This window comes from Emydura macquarii, unplaced genomic scaffold, assembly GCF_026122565.2.
Source record: "Emydura macquarii macquarii isolate MOO-44397 ecotype Brisbane River unplaced genomic scaffold, CSIRO-AGI_Emac_v2 contig_1348, whole genome shotgun sequence".
NCBI classification, from domain to species: Eukaryota; Metazoa; Chordata; order Testudines; family Chelidae; genus Emydura; species Emydura macquarii.
In genome coordinates, this window is record NW_027131485.1 from 13,283,269 (window position 1) to 13,302,609 (window position 19,341).

Consider the following 19,341-nt stretch of genomic DNA (forward strand, 5'->3'; position numbering starts at 1 on the left):
CATATAGCCAATTTATTGTGGGAGAAGAGAAACCTGTCTTGGCAGAAAGTGATAGGGATTAAATTGGGGGAAATTATCAGTTCCAGATTCTGACAAATTGGTTTGTACTGCTTTTCATTCCAACTGAACTAATAGTTGCTAATGACAGACTGAACTTCTGAATCAAGTAAAATCTCTGATGCATAGTCTGGTTCACAATTAAGGCCAATGAACTTCTTAGCTAAAAATCTAAGAAGAAAACTATAAGAATCTCATATCTTCACTGGAATTAGTTTCATGACTGCTCCCTTCAGAATGGAAACAGACTCACCTTTCCTGGCCAAGGAGGATACCGGCCCAGCTTCCCCCTAAGGAAAAATGAAGAGATCAGCCACTAGCATCAGAAAAGCTTGTTGCTCCACTTCTACCTGCTTCCACTACTATTTATTTTCAAAAAAGTCAGAGCTTACACAATATAACGACGAACCCTACCAAGAGAGAAAGACCTTTTCAGCTTGGAAGAGCACTCACCAAGGCTCCAATCCCTCAACAAATGCCATGTGAACAGACTCCTGTGGTCATGTTGAGCCCCAATGAAGTCTGCATGAGCACAGGGGACCACTCACACGGAACTCACTACAGGATCAGGGCCTGAGTCATTAAGAATAGAAGTGGTAAAGCTAGCACCTGAAAGATCAGTACTACAGCTCTTAGTACTTTGGTAAGACTGGATGACATTTGTTTCCTTCCTTACAAATGAGTAGTTTAACTGCCTGCATCAATACAAAATTCAGAGTTTGGATTGATAACTTTAAACTCTTCAGGACAGAATAGTCTACAAAGAACAATAGCTATATGTTTCTAATTCAAGTAGTTGTGATTCCTAAAATTTACTATTTTATAAGAGGACAATAATTTCTATATCAAAGATTGTAGTTACTTCCTTTATCAATCTTTTTTCAGCCGCTCACCATGCTACTAAGATTTATGAAACATACTGCAGGCCCACAAGAAACGCAGAAATGTTGATTTCCTGCCCTTGCAAGTTTCATCACAAAGTCTAAGCCAAACCATTTCCTCACAGAAGAGGGGGGAAAAAAAATCTGTATCATCATGAAAGCATGGTAGCCTTATAGTCATCCTACCCTTGTCATTCACGCAGGCTACAAATGTTCACAAAACCTTATCTGGCATCAGTCACTGCCTTGCATGAGACTGGCAAAGAATCCTTAGTGCCTGCCAGTTCCTGAACTAAAATTCTCAGCAAGTGGCATGTCAACATCCCTGAGGTAAGGACTCCACAGAGAGGACAAGCTTGTGATGGCAGAAACACTGCTTAGAAAGACACTAACCATGACCATGACTTTCTTTTATTGTTGCATTGATCAGTTCTCCTTTTATCAAGGGTTTTTCTTCTTTCCCATCTCCCTCCAAGTCTGATGGCTACAGTTCTTTTTGGATGGGCCTAGCGGCTGTGCCTTGACTACATGACCAAATATGAAACTCAAGCTAGATAATCTGCATTCAGAAACATCACTAACAGCAGTGCACTCCCCAAACACTTATTTGAAACAAGTTCAGCTAAAGGAATCAACCTTTACTTACTTTGCTATATAAATTAGACAACTTCACACCACTGTCAATGTTTCGGATGAGAAACTGCAGTTGTCACAGCCTGGACCACGCACTTCTTTTTATCTGGGATATAAATATAAATGCATACACTTGCGTGTTGGGGATTAGCTATTTGTTGCAGGCCCTAGTGTGATGTCTAACCCGTCATTCAATGCAATCTAGAAGCACAGTGAAGTCTCTGCACTTCAGGAGCAGTGCTAACAAGCTTTGAAGGAGTCCCCATCAGTCCTCCTGGGCTGGAAATATAGAGGCCATGACTCCTCAACTGTGTTTGGGGATAAAGCACGGATAGCAGGGAAAGTTGCTCCTGTGAGCGCCAACAAGGACATCCCAACCTGGAAAAAAAATCCCACTCCTATATTGTGATGCTTAGCATATAAATCATTCCCCATAAGCAGCACCCAGATCTTAACCATCACCCCTTCTTTGTCAGCTTCCCCTGCTCACAACCCCCAGCTAACTCCCATATTTCAATGCCATCCTCCAAGCAATCATCATGTTACCCCTCTGTTTACTAGCCCATTCCTCTACTTTTGCTGTTCTCTAGATGGTTGCCTCACAGGCCTCTTGTTCCAATACCGCTAAGGCAATTATTCGCTATCCCTTTCTTTACTCCTAAAGACTCCCACATGACAGCACATTACCCACCCTGCGTGCAACACCTGCCCCACATTTCATCCTGAAAGACAGACTAATTGCTCTATACCCCCACCCTGTCCTCTATCCAATTCCTTCAGGCCAACCAAGGCCCTGCTGACCCCATTCTCACCCCTGCCAACAAAGAATCCCTCAAACCCCTATAACTCCCCGCATCAGCTCTGTACCCCCACTGATGTGTAGGCAACAGACCAGTGCCTGGCACCTTCCCGTTACTGACACCCCTCCAGCCCAATTACCTTATTCAGTCCTGCCCTGTCCGGAATAACAGCGCGGGCCCCTGCACGGGGGAAGGCGGGGTCTGCTGCCAACCTCTACGTCAACGCTTCAGGGTGAGAGAGCCCGGCTTACCCCACCCCGGCTACCTACCCACCCCCCTTCGGCGGGTACCACCTATACCCCCGCCTCCTAACCCCACTCTCAGCCTCAGCCCTACGTCCGCCCGCTAACGCTGCCCGCTCCCCAGTACCATCCCTGCCCTTACCCGTGCCCTGGCACCACCGAGGCCCCCACCCCCTAACCCTGTCCCCGGCCTCCGCTCTCTGCCTCCACCACTGTACCACCCAGGCCAGCGCCTCTTACAGAGCAACAGCCTGCCCGACCCCGCCCCTCTGCGCCCGGTGCCCCGGCCTTACCGTCCCGCTCCCGGCCCCCACACTCACCACACCAAGTCTCCGAGCCGCAGACTCACAGCCGCCATCTTACCGACTCAGCCAGCAGCAGCGCCGCGCAGGGGCTGCCGGGACGGACCGGGCACCGCCCACCCGCGGCTAGCCGGACTGAGCGGAGGGGGGCGGTGCCGCCGGGATAGGGCAGGCCGCGCCACGTGATCCGGGCGCGCTGTCACCACGGCGTTTCCTCCGCGCGTGACCGCCCTCTCCTCGCCCATTGGGCTCGGGGTCTCACGTGCCCCAGCCTGACCGCTTCAGCGCGGAGTAGCGCCTCCGGCACGTGACGTATACGGGAGCAGCCGGGGAACGGAATCGGATGCGGCCCGGGCGCGAGCGGAGGCGGCTAAGCCAGGAGTGCTGGTGATTCCGAGTCCGGGTGGGGGCAGAGCCTGGCGCTCAGGCTCCTCCTCGGGTGGTGGGGTGGCTCAGCCCAGCCTCGTGCGTTTCCCACCGGGGCCCGCACGGGGCGCCCGCCCCGGTACCTGTTCTGCCCGCCCTCTGGATCCGCACGGGCAGCCGGCCTGAGGGAGCCGTTGGCCCCGCTTCCTCGTGCCCTGCCATCTCGGGCTCACCGGCTGGAGGGGACCCCAGTGCTTCCCCTATGGCTCGCCGCCCCCCGCTGCCTTTTCTTAGGCGCTATGGAGGTATCTAGCCTGAAAGGCCCTCCCTTCCCCGAGGCAATCCGGGGTCTCCTTCCCTTGGGCTTGGAGCAGGTACTCGGCCTGAGAGTGTCCCCCCTTCCCTGGGGCTGGGAGGAGCGTGTGAGGCAGCGACTGGTCCCCTGCCGCCCCGGGGGAGAGTTGTGTGGTTATATGGGTCCAGGGGGCCTCTGTGGCACACTGAGTTCTCTGGGGATCACCTAGTGAGCCGGGCACCTGCTGTCACCAAGCTGTTTTTTTGAGGCTTCTTCCTGAGCCTGTGTGTTGTTTTAAACCTCGCTTATCTGAGCTGGATTGGGGGGGAGGGTTCTCCCCCTCAAAAAACAATACTATTGTTTTTAAGATGGATCTTCGTTTTCCTTTCCAGTCAGAAATGTGGAGAAGTTCCTTTGGGAGGCAATCTCTGGAGTGCTGATGGTTGGGCATGGACCAGAGATCGGACAGTAGCAAGAATGGGTCCGTGCCCAGGGCGGAGCAGGAGCAGGTGTATTGGGCTCTCCTTGCATCTTGATAACTGCCAGCGAGGGCAAAGCTCTAATGCAGCGTGGCACAGCCCAGACCGACGTTTGTGACAAAGGGAGTGTTCAGTGATATTAAAACTGGTTTTTTGGTGATTGCTCCTCGTACCACATTATTGTTTTCCTTATTCTCCACCCTATAGAAATGGAGTTGTGCAGCCTTAAGGCTGTAATGTTACAGATGGACAGACATTGAAATATAGGGGAATTCAAACTTCAGCGGTATTTCTGCTCTGAGGATCAGCCTCTTTCTGATGAATGCAACAAGCTGTGAGAGTGCCAGCCTTTGCCATTCCTTAAAGAAACATCCAACTCCAATAATCTTTTCTGCTTCCAATGTGCTACTGTGTCCTTAAACATCTGTGTTTGTCCTTGCCATTGAAATCCCCATGTATGCACATGTACAAGGTTTCACTAGAACTTCTCTGAACTAATGGAAGCCATGCCATGAGACCTGCTAAGACTTGGTAATAGCCATGACGGAACCCCACAGGGTTCAGTTCACTTCTTTGCCAGGTCCACTAAGCAACACTTTCTTGAAGAAGCCTCGTAAAGAGGACCCTGCAGGAGCAGAGCAGCCCCAGGACTCAGAACCAGCTGCAGCAGCAGTTCGCATCACACTCACCCTCTTTGAGCCAGATCACAAACGTTGTCCAGAGTTCTTCTACCCAGAGCTTCTGAAGAATACCCGAGGGAAAGTGAAAGGTGTTTCCTCAGGAGACAAGGTAAGCATCATTTTTTGGTCTCTGATAATGTACTCTTTTCAGCTAAAGATTTCAGAGAGCTACAGTTCTTCGTAAAGTGACCTAAAGAAACATTGACTTTCTCCAGTCTGCAATGGATGGCTCCAGTGCTACTGCTGGTAACGTAATTATGATGTTCACTTTCCCTAGCAACAAGTTCTAGTCAGTTTCATGACTGCTGTCAAGAACCATCTGGGTAGTCAACTGATGGTTTCATGTGACTGCTTGAGAAATCTTTGAGAAGCAGCAGTGGCAGGCACTGGAGCTATTTACATGGGAGGATAACCTAAACAACAGAAGCTATGGTGAGTCAGTATTAAGGAACATATGCTTCTGTGTGGGTTGCAGCCAGGGGTCTCTGGGATGTAACGAGTTGAAGAAGAGAAGAAAAGCAAGTTTCTTCTCCTTTCTAGCAGCTGGAGAGAGAAAAGAGAGATGAGTATTCAGATTGATTAGTCAACTGCTAGCTAGCAGTAGTACAGAAGATGAAATCCATAAGCAGAATCCTGAGATAGCACATTGAAATGAATCTCAGCACCCTCTCTCCCCTTTTTCTCGGTAACTGTCCATGGAGGCTTGGATTTCTCATGAGGTGTGATGGAAGGCTTGCTTCACCTTTTTGACCTCCCTCTGGCTAATAAGTTTGGTTTCTGGACCAGTAGATGTCTGGTTAAATTTTCAATCGTTGTGTATTCTCTATTGTTAGGACAAGTGGCTTGTTGTTCCTTGCACCCTGAGAACCCCTAATGTGATGCTCTCAATGTGCAAAGAGTGGCAGTAGTCCACCCACTGAAAATATCTCTTCAGCAAATTGAAGATGGTTTGTCTAAGCTTCTTTCCAAAGGCTCTGCACGTGGTGGAATTAGCAGATTCAGTGTGGGACTTCGCAGTGAGACAATGTTATGGAGGTGATTCTGATATATTTGCCTCTGCTAATTTTCACAGAAGAAAGATCTTGGTGATCCCTTCAATGATGAGGAAAAGGAAAGACACAAAGTGGAAGCTCTTGCCAGGAAGTTTGAAGAGAAATACGTATGTGTTTTATCCTCCTACTACGCTCTTATCTTTCAGAATTAATAATTCTGTTAGCTTTGTTTCAACTCCATCCTCTTGTCTCTCCACTAATCCTATTTTATTAGGAATAAAGGCCAATGGTTCTTATGCCCCATTTCTGATGAGATCCTTTATCCAGATGGAAAATAACTTTGTCTCTGTTTGTCCCAGTCCTATCATCCATTAGTAAAGAAAATCCAGGCCAATAAGTTTAGACGTCTCATTTTTGCTTGTTAGTGATGTGCCATCAACTAATGCAAAGTGTAACCTACCTTTTTCTTAAAGGAAAAATAAGCATCCAGCCTTTATGATTGTGAATATAACCTTCCTAATCTGAAGTGAGTGTGAAATAATGTAGTGCTATCTATTAAGTCTGTGCACATACATCTCTGGCACCTCTGCTGCCATACAAGACTTTGCCAAACTGCAGCCAGAATGTAGTCAGTCTTCACTGCTGTTCTACTGAATCCTGTGGACAACAGTGAACCTGACAAGAATTGGGTCAATTCATTGTGGTGTTCCTTGAGGGGAAGCTAATGGTTCTCCTCTTGAGGATTTTTTTGTGGGGGTAAGGCTTCAAATTTATCAGGCACTTATTAGTTAGAGGCTAATGTGAAAGACAAAGCCTCCAAATAAAGTCCAGGGACATCAGTTCAATAGGGATCTCAGTGCTATCTCCTTTTCTCTCACCTGGACTCTCACCTGGGCATTGCCTCTGTACAGTATACAGTTCTCATGCAGTCAGAAACTTGAATCCTCTGGCTATTGGGTACCTGGTTGTGGATATATATAGGGATGTGAGTGGGTAGGCATCAGGAAGGGAGGAAGAGATTGATGAGAAGTTCCAAAAGAAGAATATGGTATTAGAGAGATTTAGGGGAAAGAATTGGGGATAAGAAGGGAGGGAGAAAATATGGGAGAAGCAGAGATGACATATTTACCAGACATCGTTTTTATCAGGTAAAATTGTGGTTTTTACTGGCTTGGGAAAAACTAGTTAGTGCCAGTTTAAGGCATTTTCTATTTTATAAATGGTTTTGTTAATGACACCACATTACACTTAGTTTGAATTACATATTCAGATTGTGGTTACGTAAGGCAGTAGAATCAGAGGTTAATTTAAGGTTGTACAAATACGAAGTGAAATTGCAGTGGGCATAATATTAATATATGTAATTATAATAATGAACATCATAACATCTCTGTACTTGTGGGTTTGGTATTTTCTCAAGAAGTTATACGTGTTATAACTCATTTCAGTTTTCAATGTTATAGAAACAAAAGTTGAAAACATTTGATTACATTACAGATGTAGGCTTGAAACATTAAGCAACCAAAAGTATACAGAGTTTCAGGCCATTTGGGGACACACCATCCTGTAGCAAAAGACCAGCTTTGATATATAGTGGATAGACCAAGTCTATTCAGTTTTGAATGGATGTATCCAAAGTTTGAAAAGATTCATTCTGTGTTTGCTGAACCCTGATGCAATTATTTTTCTGAGTTTCCTGGTTTAAACTGGGTTTAAGCCTGGTATTTAACAGCTCCCTGTCCTAAACTAGCTTTTCCTGGGAAATTGCCAACCCTGGGGACAGGAGGTAGACACCCCAATAACATGAGAAGGAAGAGAGGGAGGAAAAAATGAGGATAGGGAAGCAAGAGAAAGTAAAGAGAGACTGAAGACCATACAAGAAAAAATACAGAGCAATCTGTCATAAAAAAAGAATGAAAGAATGTTTAACAAAAGCAGGGACCATCAGTAAGTAGGGATGGCCAGATTGTGTCACAGTTTTAGGGCAGCTGCACTTGTATTTCCCCTCAGTGGTCCAGCAAGGGCACCCACTCTTGGCTTCCAGCTCCCCAACCATTTCCTTTCTTGGAGGAGATTCATGTATCTCTCCTTTCTGACTGGGGTATTTCCAGGCTGTGCATTTCCCTGCATCCACTGTGTGTTTCCCAGCACAGACAGGTTGTACAAGGACACCAGTTTGCTTTCTTTTCAGAGAGAGTTAACGGTGTAATTGCTAGTTACGGTACCACACAGCACTTCCTATGCAAGCCCCCTTTATTCGTAAGGTAAAAGCATTACAGAGAAAGCATGTTAAAAACAATAAAAGAACCTATATGTCAGCTAATAAGCTTATCAGAATTAACCCCAACCCTAACATGGCTTCTGGCAGGAACAGTCCTTCCAACCAATCCAGGGAGGATTCCTTGTGATGACCAGTTTGTCACAGCTTCAGCTCAGAACAAACATGCTCATAGCATGTTTAGTTCCTCCTTTATACAGTTCCAGGGGTCTTTGATCTGGAGTTTCCAAAAGCAAGTCATTAGCACACAGTGGGTTTCTCTCTCAGTAGGTATCTTCAAAAGGTTGGCTTGGAGCGGAGAATTTACATTCCCCTTGCCCTACTGGTCATCTTAGGAAATCCACTTCACATGTATTGTTCCAAAAAGACCTTTGAAGTTCCTAGTACCTTCCAGAGATTGCTTTAATCTTTTCTTGCAAAAGCAGTTCCATACAATCTCACAATAGTATATAAACATTTTCATTTCTAATATCCCACAGTTTGTGAAAACCCATGATCTGGGCTGACCTGCATAACAAGGCCAAAGAATTTCACCCTGGAATTCCTGTATCAGGCTCTCTAATTCCTGATTGAACTAGAGAAGATCTTTTAGAAAGACATCTCATCTTGGTGTGAAGACATGTTGTGGTGGAAAATCCCACCATTTCCTTTAGTACCGTGTTCCAATGGTTAATCTATTCTCTCAATAAAGTGCAAGGGTGTGGCTTTAGGGACAAGACCTGGGGAGGAGGTGTGACAGTGCAGGATTTTTATCACTTTGCGTTGGGCTCATAGGCAGTGGGTGCCTTTTTAAAGCCTGGTACTAAGGTCTGTCTGCCTTTCTTATATTGCTGTTTCACTGATGGCAATGGAGGAGTACTCCATTGTGTTACTCTTTTTACATGATCATAGAGTAGTGCCTGTTCCTGCTGGAGCAGATCCGTACTCATGTGAGATAAGCTTGGGATCTAGCCTCAGCACTCACCCATCCAGGCTCCTTCCTGATGGAGTGAAGAGTGAAAAGAGGGAGCGCTATCTCGGTCTAGACTGGGAAGAAGTGTCAGCCTCCTTTGTCAGGACTGGTCCGTGCAATAGACTGAGAAGAGGGGGATGTCATCGATCTCTATCATTTCAGGGTGGCAAGAAACGCAGGAAGGACCGTATTCAGGACTTGATTGATATGGGGTATGGGTACGACGAATCAGATTCCTTCATTGATAATTCTGAAGCGGTGAGTAACGAATGAAGGGTGTAAACTCATCCGCCTCTAGGGCTGCAGGTGGGCATGTGGGAGAGTGTTAGTGCAGTGCAGTGCAGTGCAGGGAAGGAGCATGCCGGCGCAGTGTAGTGACAGCTCCAGGGGATCTGCCTGGTGGGAGAATGCCTAGTTCCCAGATATGCTGTCCCACAAGGAGACTTGTTAATGGGGAGTGGGAGCGTGCAGTCTCGCTACTGTGTAAAATGGGAACAGAATAACTTATACCATTGATAGATGGTTCTTTCTTTCGTTCCCAGTACGATGAGCTTGTTCCAGCTTCTCTAACTACAAAGTATGGAGGGTTTTACATCAACTCGGGAACACTGCAGTTCCGACAGGCGTCCGAATCAGAGGATGACTTTATCAAAGAGAAAAAGAAGAAATCTCCCAAGGTCAGAGATTCTGCCATTAGGGAATGTTTTCTGTCATTAAATTTCAGTGAACAGGTTGGATTTGGTGCAAGGAAATTATGTTTTGAAAGTTTGGATTGGGTTTCTGGCTGGTTTGAGGGGCTTGGTTATGATGATATTAGGAGCTTTTACCTCTAGATCACTGGTTCAAATCCTATCCTGTTTGGTAGTAACCCACAGAAAGTTGTCTGGCCTGTGTAGAACGAATAGGTCATCTCCACTGGTTCCTAGAGGAGAAATGTCATCACAGGTATCACCCTTGGGAATTAATTAATCTTAGCAGGGAAGCCAAGGACTGAATGGAAATAACCTCCCCTCTTGTCCAAAAGGTGAGCCCTTCACGTTAGGGGAGAGGTGTGTTGGGAAGGGAGGGCTTTGCTGGGGAAGCTTTCACTATTGCACTGTGGTACCGGCTGTTTGAAGGGTTTAACCCTCCATGGTTATCAAACAGGCACATTTCACCAGCACTAAACTGACCTGCACAAAAGGAAGGCAGGAAATTCATTTGTCTTTGTTCATGAGGTGCTTGGCTTAGCTAGAGAGATCCTAGAGTAGATGAAGATAGTGTATGCTAGAGGAGGCATTAGCCACTGCGCTATGTGTGCACAGTATAAGTTAGTATCCAGTGTGGATTGATTTGAAACATTCAAAGGCTGTTTGTAGGGGCTAAAAGAGCCTTCTAGGCACAAGAGGTCAGTGTTGTACAGCCCACCCCTCAGCCAAGGAGCCCTCTGACAGTTTCTGTTTAATCCCCAGAAACGGAAGTTGAAAGAAGGAGGTGAGAAGATGAAGAAGAAGAAGAAAGATGACTCCTACGACAAGGAAAAGAAGTCAAAAAAATCCAAGTTTCCCAAAGCCGGGTGAGAGGGAGCCCTTTGTATGCATGGGGGTGATGGAAGTGCTGGCTGCCACTCTGCCCCTGCCTCTCAGAGGACATATTGCAGTACAAATTTATGCAATAGGACAGGGCTCGACAAACCCTGACGCCAGGTCGCCATGGTGCCTAGGAATTTAATTCTAGGGCCTAGTATTTCTCCCAGTGAAAGACTGGGTCCTGTGGGGAGTGGCCGCCATGCTCCAGCCAGTGGTGGCGGGGCCGGGAGGGGAGAGCGGCCGCTGTGCTCCAGCCAAGGTACCACTGCATCCATGTGGCGGGACCGGGAGGTGAGAGCGGTTGTTGTGCTGTGGTGGGGTGCGCCGCTGGGCCCACGTCTGGTTCCTTAATTTTTGGGCTAGCTCCTAGCTACGATGCAAATTTGTTGAGCCCCGCAATAGTGCCCAAAAGCCCTAGTCAGGGTGGGGGCCTGTTGTGATGGGCACTGAATAAGCTTCTAGGAAGATGCTTCCCTGCTCCAAAGAGTTTACAGTCTAGACGGGTGAAAATCCAGATGCAGGTATAGGGGAAAAGGGCACATCTTCCAAGCGAAGGGATGGGGGCAGTGAGGTGACACCTGGTTTGTTAGCGGCATTTCTTTTTGATCGTTCTCTTTATTGGCTGCGAGGACAGAGATGGATGAGGGAGTGAGTGTGGAGGAGGTAGAAAAGGAGGATAACGGCTATAGAGAGGAGAGCTGGGGAGGGTGGAAAGGAGCATGGAGGGAAGGGAGTGTTAGGCTAGCACGGAGAAAGCTGTTAGGAGGCTGGGGCAAAGGGTCAGAGCTGAAGTGCGAAGCAGTGTGCTGATGCCATCCTTGGGCAAATGTCTGACCCCTTGCCAAAGGCATTTCTGGTTTTAAGTGCTTGGCTCTCTTCAGTCTCTCTTCTTTGAAAATGGCTTGTCATTGTTGGACTACAACCAGTTACTTTTGCCACTATCAGTGTTCTAATGCTTCCTAACAGCCGCAGTTTTTACTTGCTTTGATTTCTGTATCTGCTTTCTTTGCCTTCCTGGCTCTTTCCCTTACTGTCTTTCCCCCAATCACCTCTCTTATCTCTGCTCTCTGGATAGCTCGATGCTGAGGGTTTAGGTTTCTGTTCGTGCATTCCTAGTGCATCCGTTGCTGTGGAATCTGGACTGCGTGCACCTGATTAAATAAAAGCGTACCTTGATGGAGCAGGAGATTTAAGCTCCACCATACCAGGTCCCATCAGCAAGAGAGGACTTGTGCATGAGCTAGGTCTTGCACAGCGTTAGGCCCTATCTTTGGCATAAGGAATTCCATATCTGCCCTGCACCAAGAATCTTCTGCCCTCTAAGACAAAGCTCATAAGAGTTTCACTTGGGATGCTCCTGGTGAGTGGGCCATAGATGGGGAGGTGAGTTCTAAGAGAGCTACATTGTAGTGCTTGAAGAATCTTAACATGAGGACCAAGATCTCAGAGTGGTGTTGGAATCAAACATGGAGCAAGTGAAGAGCCTCCAGCAGTCCTGTGATGGGCATTCTCAGCTCTTCTTTTCTGAAGATGACTGAAATGAGCATCCATCATTTCCAATGGCCTGTCAGCTGTTTCCTCTGTGATATAATGTTATATGTAATATAACATATAATATATGTTGCATGTAATATACATGTTTGAGGGTAGTTGGGTTAAACATCTTCACTCCCCACTTAACTAATGTTCCATGGGAAATAAATACATGAAGTGTGACATAAAAATGATGGGACAAATACATACAAGAAATATAATGGATTGTAAAATGGGAGGTGATCTTGTTGCATGATAGAACTAGAAGGGAGAACATTTAGTAGCCAGGTAAATCTAAAAAATATAATAAAAAGTATGTTGAACAAGAATACCCCCGAGTCATTGTCAGCACTTGATGCTGTATAAAGTTGTACATTTTCAGTGACACAGTACTATATTCCTAGCAATGGCCTTGAGAGGCCATAGCTCCCTGTTCTAGGGGAGCTAGGGGTAGGGCAGAGCAGGTCTTAGCTAAGTTTCACCTGGAGATCAGCATGTGTGGTTGATGCTCTGAGCTGGTATGAAGTTATTTCCTCTCTCCTGCCCTCTACTTGCAACAATCACTTCCCTTGTGGGGCTTATTGTCATAAGAATGTTCTTGTTTTTCCCTGGCTTACAGTTTCACAGCACTGAATGCCAGTAAGGAGAAGAAGAAGAAGAAATATTCTGGTGCTCTGAGTGTCAAAGAAATGCTGAAGAAATTCCAGAAGGAGAAGGAAGCTCAGAAGAAGAGAGATGAGGAGCAGAAGATGGTGGCACCCTCACCAGCAGAAGCTCCAGCCCCGCGGGAAGTGGAGACTATGTCCGATCCTTTGCTATCTCTCTTTGGCCATGCCAGTGACAGTGACCTGCTTCAGGCTGCCACTGCTATGGACTCTCTGACCGATCTAGACCTGGAGCGTCTCTTCAACGAATCTCCAGAAGGGAGTCCTTTCCATGACATGGAAGATGGGAGTGACCCTCTTGGGATGGGCTTGGAACAGGAGTTCAAACAGCCACCCTCCCTCCCAGAAGGAGTGCCAGCCACACTGGAGAAACGCATCAAAGAGCTGACTCAGGTATTGCGGCTAGATTGGGCGTGGGGTGTACGCCCAGAGGGTGGTGGATGGATTGGGTGAGGAGGACAAGCCTGTTCTGTTTCATACATGGGTGGGTCTGCAGCTCCACCTGCTGGTGGGATCTCTGTCAAATGGAGGATTGGCTTCTCTTCACATAGTTTTCCCCCTCTTACGGAAATGAGGGACTGTGTGTGGAGCCAGGTGTAGTTTAAATAAGTGTCACTCAAATTTTTGCTTAATGTAGCCCACTTCTCCTGCACTCGGTGCTTTGAGATGGCATTAAAATGCTACTTTGGTCTTGCAGCTTAGCTCAAGTGTACTACATTCAGTAGCTGGTAAGTATAACCATTATTCTTGCCATGGAGAGGTAGAAACTTGGTGAACAATAGGTCTGTTCCAGCTCTTATTTCCCATGGCTAATTTAACCTGAGCGGACTTATAATAGGATGTAATGAAGCTGGAAGCCAAGTTACAGTTTAATAGCCTTAACAGCAGTGATGGGGATAAAAATGACTGTGAAGTGACACTACATTCAGCCTCCTGTACAACAAAACAAGCATGATGGCCAGTTACTCCTGAGTTAGAGTGTGGTCATGGTGGAACATTTCACAGTGTAGGAGAAAAGCAGGGTCGCGGCTGTGATATGTTTCTAGGGGGCAAGAAACAAAGTTGCATTTTCAAACTTGCATTTCCTAAGTCCCATTGGTCAGACTGGACCCTGGACAACAGAACCTTGTTAGCAGGTGAAGGTGAGTGAACGCCACACTTCTGGTTGCACACACCCTAAAAGAGGGCCAGTTTTCTGCCCATATCAGCAGGTGGGAGTAGCCCTCTGTCTAAATTAAGCTTTCAGATATTCTCTCTTCTCTTCCTTCCCTTCCCCCCCTTTAGGTTTTTTGTTTTAACCCTTTCCTCCCTCATAGGATTTTCTGAATGTGGCTTCTCTTTTTAAAAAAAAAAAGGGGGGGGGGGTTGTTTTCCATCTGTGTATTATCTGTTCGGTGTTGCCTGCTGCCTATCTGTCTGCTGCTGCTATCAGAGATGGGGATCACTTTGGGAATGTATGACCCCTCGTTGCTCATTCATCCCTTACCAGCCTGGAGCGTGAAGCATCAGTTTGAGGGATTTCAAAGCCATCTCTGCTTGCTAGGACTGGCTAACGCAGCGTGTGTAATTCATGGCTAATGCCAGCCTCTGCTTATTGGTATTCTTCTATTCACCAGCACAGAAATGGTACTAGACAGCCTCAGCCACAATATATAATTTCTTGGTAGCCTTCATCCAGTTGTTTGAGTTATTTTTACCATTATCCTGCATTCTTATTGCTCTAATTTTTAGGAGGGTTTTTGTGTGCAATTTTTATTACTCGGGGAAACTTCCTGTACAGGGTTCCTTGGCTGGAACTGACCCTTTTGTATGCATTGACACAGCACATTTGGCTGGCCCTCTGCTGGTAGGAAGTCCTACTGCCGAGTGTCCAGACTGGCCTAGTAGGGACTAGGAGAAACCAAATTCAGGGTAAGGAAGAGCTCCCCCCTTCCCCCCTCCTTCCCAGGGGCAGTCCTTCTCACACAGACTGCATATGTTACCCGAACTGCAAGCATGTGTCTGACTACTCCAGCATGAAGTGAAACATTGTACCCTGGAGCTGTCTTGTGCTGTGGTGCAAAGAGCTGCACCTTGTACCCAGAGGAAGGCTGCTGTTGAAACATGCTAGTTGCTAAGGAATCCTCTCCTTGGGCACAAGGGAGGGAGAGTGCTTCTCTCAATTTCACAGGTGCATTGAAATGAGAACTATCATTGGCTATTCTAGTATCTAGAGCTGAAGGGTTTTCTGGGGCAGAGTACAGTCCTGCCAGATTGGGGCAGGGGGAAACAGACTTGAGAAGTGAGGGCATGGGAGGATGAACAGAGGGCAAGGCTCCTTATATTGTCTGCTTCTGGCTTGATGGGATCATATTTACAGTCCTGCCATTTTATCCTTCCTGCAGCCCCACATTTGTGAATTCACACTGTATCGCATTGAGGCTTGGCAGTAGGGAGGGACTCCCATCGCTAGGTGTTTGTTTTTGTTGACATCGTTAAGGTTACACACACAAGGAAGGCAAGCTGGGACCTGCTGAGAAGCTGCAAAGAAATGTGATCAGCAAGTAAGGCCCTAAGTCTCCTCTCCCCACTCTGACCTCAACCAAGAAATTGTGCAATTGTTCAGAGTAAAAGAAAGGAGAATTGTTAAAACTAGAGCTGGATCAGATCTACAGGGTGATAGTCCATGTCCTGGCTAGTGCAAGGGATCTTGTCTCCAGAAAGGAAGGCCAGAGGGTTGAACTCCCCAGACTCCCTGCTGCTCATCAGAAAGAAACTGGAACTTGGTAGGAACTAGATTTTCCATTTTGCAGGAATTTCTTGGATTTTTAAAAAATATTGTTCCACTCCAAAACAGAATGAAAACAATTTTGAAACTTCTCATGAAACAAAATTCTGTGGGGAAAAAATGGTTTTGTGGTAATTTAAAGATTTAATTCTGATATAATGTAAAATAAAACAATTGAAATGAAAAGTCGATTTGAAACAGAATATCAATGTGTTCCATTCCAAAGAGGTTGAAGTGGAACATTTTGTCCTCATCTAAAACACGTTTCCCCCCCAAATTTTGTTCTAAATGAAATTTCTGCAAAATCAACATACTTTCATGAAACATCTTGCTTTGCTATGAATGACTAGATGAAGTCATTGAGAGAGGGAACTCTAGCACGCACTTGGTTTTCCTGGATGGTTATTTAATGATAGACTATCTGCATTGCGTGTGTGTGGCTGTGAGACAAGAATACAGCAAATCTGGGGCTTGTGCAGCAGAGGAAGTGGTGCCTTACCCAGCACATTGTACTTGCCTGCATTGCTTTCAGTGCTGGTGGGTGCTGCTCAGTCACTGCGTGCTTCCTGTTGTATCATGGTGCTTCAAGCTGGGTTTGTTAATCAACAGTTTTGGTTCCATTTCCCTTCAGTTTCTATAACACTCCTCTGCTGGCATTGGCAGACATCTTGCAGTGCATGCAATCCAGTGAAGGCAATGACTGGGTGGCCCAGAAATGCAGGGCTGCCCTGGAGTAGTGTATTTTTCAGATGTTCCTTGGAATGCTGCCCAGCACGCTGGTACTCTAAAGCACCTCTCAGGAGAGCCACGTGCTTTCATTATGGAGGTGAGAGTAGGCAGTGTTGCACTGGGAGGTTAGAGTGAGAGGCCAGAGCACCCCCTTCCTAAGGCCGAGAGACTCAGGGTGGCGTGGGGGAAAGCAGACCATATTTTACGTTGGTGGGATTTACTTGGAGTATATTCCAGTGAAATAAAGCCACACTCAGTCCCCGTCTGGAGCTGGTGCTTGAATCCCAATTGTGAATGTCACTATGTAGAGTTAATGGTGAAGCTTCAGCTAGAAGGGCCCTAGCCCATGTCTGTGCATGTTAAACAGCATGTTGGCATCACTGCCTAACAGCTAGCTGATTGGCTGGAGATTTGGGGCAGTCCTGCCAGGTCCTAACAAGTGGGATGTGATCTGAGCTGGTTCATGGAAGAGCATTCCATGCAGAGTAGGTGTTACTGCCACTTGGGGCCATGGTACATAACGGGATGCAGTCTACCTGGCATGAAGTTGCTGATAGAGTTTTATTATAGTATCCCGGAGGCTGCTTTGAAAACCATTTGATTACTTTGTATCTGTGTGAGAGCTAACAGCTTGTATTGTCTGCTGTGAACCAGGCCGCCAGAGCTGCAGAAGGAGAAGGCAAACAGAGGTTCTTTACCCAGGATATCAATAACATCATACTGGAGTAAGTACCCTCATCATCTCTTACCTGCCATTTAATGTAAAGGAATGGGACCCAACTCTGGGGAACGGAGAAAGTTGTATAGAACATACTCCATTGGTAAATCTAGAGTGAGGAGATATCCTGGCGCTAGTGTTGAGGGTTGTGGGTGGGGAGTTGCCCTATGTCAGCTACTCCTAGGTGAGTTGGGACTAACCCTGATGTCCTCCATAACTGGACTTAAATTGGAGTACACCAAATATTTGGAGTGGTTGGAGGGGAGAGTTAAGAGGTGTGTACAGTCATCCTGTTTCCATATCCATCTAGTGTTTGAGATAAGATGTTGAAATGTGCTGTGCTTGATCAATTGAATCAAATCCTGATTCTATAACTGGAAATAAAGTGGCCTCTTCTAATAACAGTAGCCTTTTCCCCATGAGGGCTTTTAGTGGTGATATTCCTTGCCATACTATCCATGACAGTATACGGAGTGTCCCCTTGTTAGAACAGGGGACTAGAAGCTGGAGCTGCTGGGTTCAATTCTTGACTATGCCACTGACTTGTTCTGTGACTTGGAGCGATTCCCATAACCTCCCTGTATTTTAGGTTTACCAATCTGTAAAATAGGGAGAATATTCACATGCCTCATCCAGCGTAATTTTCTCAAAGTGCTTTGAGAGCTTTGGAGGAAGGGTGCTATACAAAGTGAAAAGGATGTTCTCTTTGGTTTAGGCTGAAGTGTTTCCAGTGTGACCTGTTGTGACTAGGGTACCACGCTCCTCAGGGAATATCCCTTTCTTGTTTCATTGCTTAAAGCTCCGCTGGCCATCATGGTCCTGACTGCCTTGAAAAACGTATGGAGGAAATGAGACTCTTGACCTATATTGGCTGTAATATGCTTGTTACGTGCTCGGTTACTATGTTGGTGGGCATGTACTGAGTGGAAAAGTCTAGCCTGTGTGATTTCTGGAGTCAGCTCACCACATCCCTAGTATTATACGGCTCTTTCTCTGTGAGTGTCGGAACATTTGTGTTGCTTTGAGAAGCCGTGTTGAAGTCACAGTCAATGGTCTGTCTATCCTATTCTTCAGCATAGAGCTGCAGACCCGTGAGCTGAATAGCCAGATTCGATCCGGGGTATATGCTCACCTGGCCTCCTTCCTTCCTTGCAGCAAAGATACACTGGTCAAGCGTGCCCGCAAGCTTTATCTCTACGAACAGGTGGGTGATCTTAGAAGCGCCATGATATCCTTTAATTTGCACTTAATTCCTGATCTCCAGAGTGTGGTCATTCTTCTTTATACAAGGCACTCTGGGTCTCTGCTGAGCTATAGTGGCCACCATGTCTACAGTTACAACACTATTATTGTCTCTGAACTATGAGATCTTTTGAATGAAAAGTTCTGTGTGAAACCTCACTGTGTCTTGTGATGCCCCCTGCAGGGTGGCCGTTTGAAGGAGCCTCTCCAGAAGCTAAAGGAAGCCATTGGCCGGGCAATGCCAGAGCAGATGGCTAAATACCAGGAGGAGTGCCAAGCACATACCCAGGCTAAATTTGCTAAGTAAGCTTTTCCTTTTCTTCTCGTTAGCCACCTGTATCTCTTCTCAGCAAGTTCCCCTCCACCTGCAGGTTGCTCTTGTGACCTTTCCCTTCTATTCTGTCTTTTGTTTGTGTGTTTAAGCCTAGATTGAGAATTGCTGAAGGACACAAGGGTGGTCAAGCTGTGTCCTTGCCCCTTGTGCAATGGTCTTACTGTAGCATCACTGTAGAGTACCAGAGGTTAGGGAGTCCTGCTGTAGCAGCACCAGATGCTTCACAGGAAGGTACAAGCACCCTCCTAATATCTAGTTGTTAGCGATTGTCTTAAGATCTGAAGCATGAGGTTTAATATTTCTTCCATAGCTTATGTTTGCATTAACTGTTATAACGCTGGATGTTCTTGTTACCCATATCCACGTCCAGTCGTTTTCTGAAGCATGCTATGTTTTCAACTCCATGACATCTGTGGCAGTGAGTTGCACAGTTTACTGATTCCATTCTCTTCTCAGGATGCTGGAAGAGGAAAAGGACAAGGAGCAGAGAGACCGGGTTTGCTCTGATGAGGAAGATGATGAAGAGAAGGGAGGGAAGCGGATCATGGGACCTCGGAAGAAATTTCAGTGGAATGATGAAATCAGGTTTGGATAAATGGAGTCTTTGACGGAGTCTTTTCTTTTAGTTCTGTTCCAGGCCCCTGAGCTTGAGGGAGTTGAGAGCACACAGTGTGAATTTATTTTATCTCTGGCTTTCTGAATGTGTCTGACCCTAAATACTGAATCCATTCAGAGTCCACTCAGAGGCTTGGTGTTGCAATCTTTTAAGAGACCAGTGTAACATTTGTTAGACTCAGACCCTGCAAGTGTTTTAAAATGCTTCTGCTT

General features: G+C 46.4%; 2 protein-coding genes across 12 annotated transcripts in view; one reads left to right on the forward strand and one right to left on the reverse strand.

Annotated features, from left to right (window-relative positions):
* GLYR1 (glyoxylate reductase 1 homolog) overlaps positions 1 to 3,033 on the reverse strand; it is a 31,844-nt gene extending 28,811 nt beyond the window's left edge. For 4 of the 6 annotated variants that reach the window (XM_067551246.1, XM_067551247.1, XM_067551244.1 and 1 more), the window contains exons 1-2: positions 2,934 to 3,033; positions 311 to 347 (exon numbers count right to left, since the gene is read on the reverse strand). In XM_067551246.1, coding sequence (XP_067407347.1) covers positions 311 to 347; positions 2,934 to 2,971 — 75 coding nt within the window. In that variant the 5' untranslated portion in view covers positions 2,972 to 3,033. Of the gene's footprint in view, positions 1 to 310; positions 348 to 1,584; positions 1,678 to 2,510; positions 2,539 to 2,933 lie in introns of those variants that run through there. The other 2 variants (XM_067551248.1, XM_067551249.1) reach the window with 2 other exon arrangements.
* Positions 3,034 to 3,239: 206 nt separating this feature from the next.
* UBN1 (ubinuclein 1) overlaps positions 3,240 to 19,341 on the forward strand; it is a 32,655-nt gene continuing 16,553 nt past the window's right edge. The window contains exons 1-12 of one of the 6 annotated variants that reach the window (XM_067551253.1): positions 3,240 to 3,302; positions 3,969 to 4,085; positions 4,263 to 4,844; positions 5,808 to 5,894; positions 9,120 to 9,215; positions 9,500 to 9,634; positions 10,409 to 10,512; positions 12,678 to 13,116; positions 16,874 to 16,944; positions 18,012 to 18,141; positions 18,364 to 18,482; positions 18,970 to 19,098. In XM_067551253.1, the coding sequence (XP_067407354.1) occupies positions 4,596 to 4,844; positions 5,808 to 5,894; positions 9,120 to 9,215; positions 9,500 to 9,634; positions 10,409 to 10,512; positions 12,678 to 13,116; positions 16,874 to 16,944; positions 18,012 to 18,141; positions 18,364 to 18,482; positions 18,970 to 19,098 (1,559 nt within the window). In that variant the 5' untranslated portion in view covers positions 3,240 to 3,302; positions 3,969 to 4,085; positions 4,263 to 4,595. Of the gene's footprint in view, positions 3,303 to 3,567; positions 3,587 to 3,968; positions 4,845 to 5,807; positions 5,895 to 9,119; positions 9,216 to 9,499; positions 9,635 to 10,408; positions 10,513 to 12,677; positions 13,117 to 16,873; positions 16,945 to 18,011; positions 18,142 to 18,363; positions 18,483 to 18,969; positions 19,099 to 19,341 lie in introns of those variants that run through there. The other 5 variants (XM_067551256.1, XM_067551255.1, XM_067551254.1 and 2 more) reach the window with 5 other exon arrangements.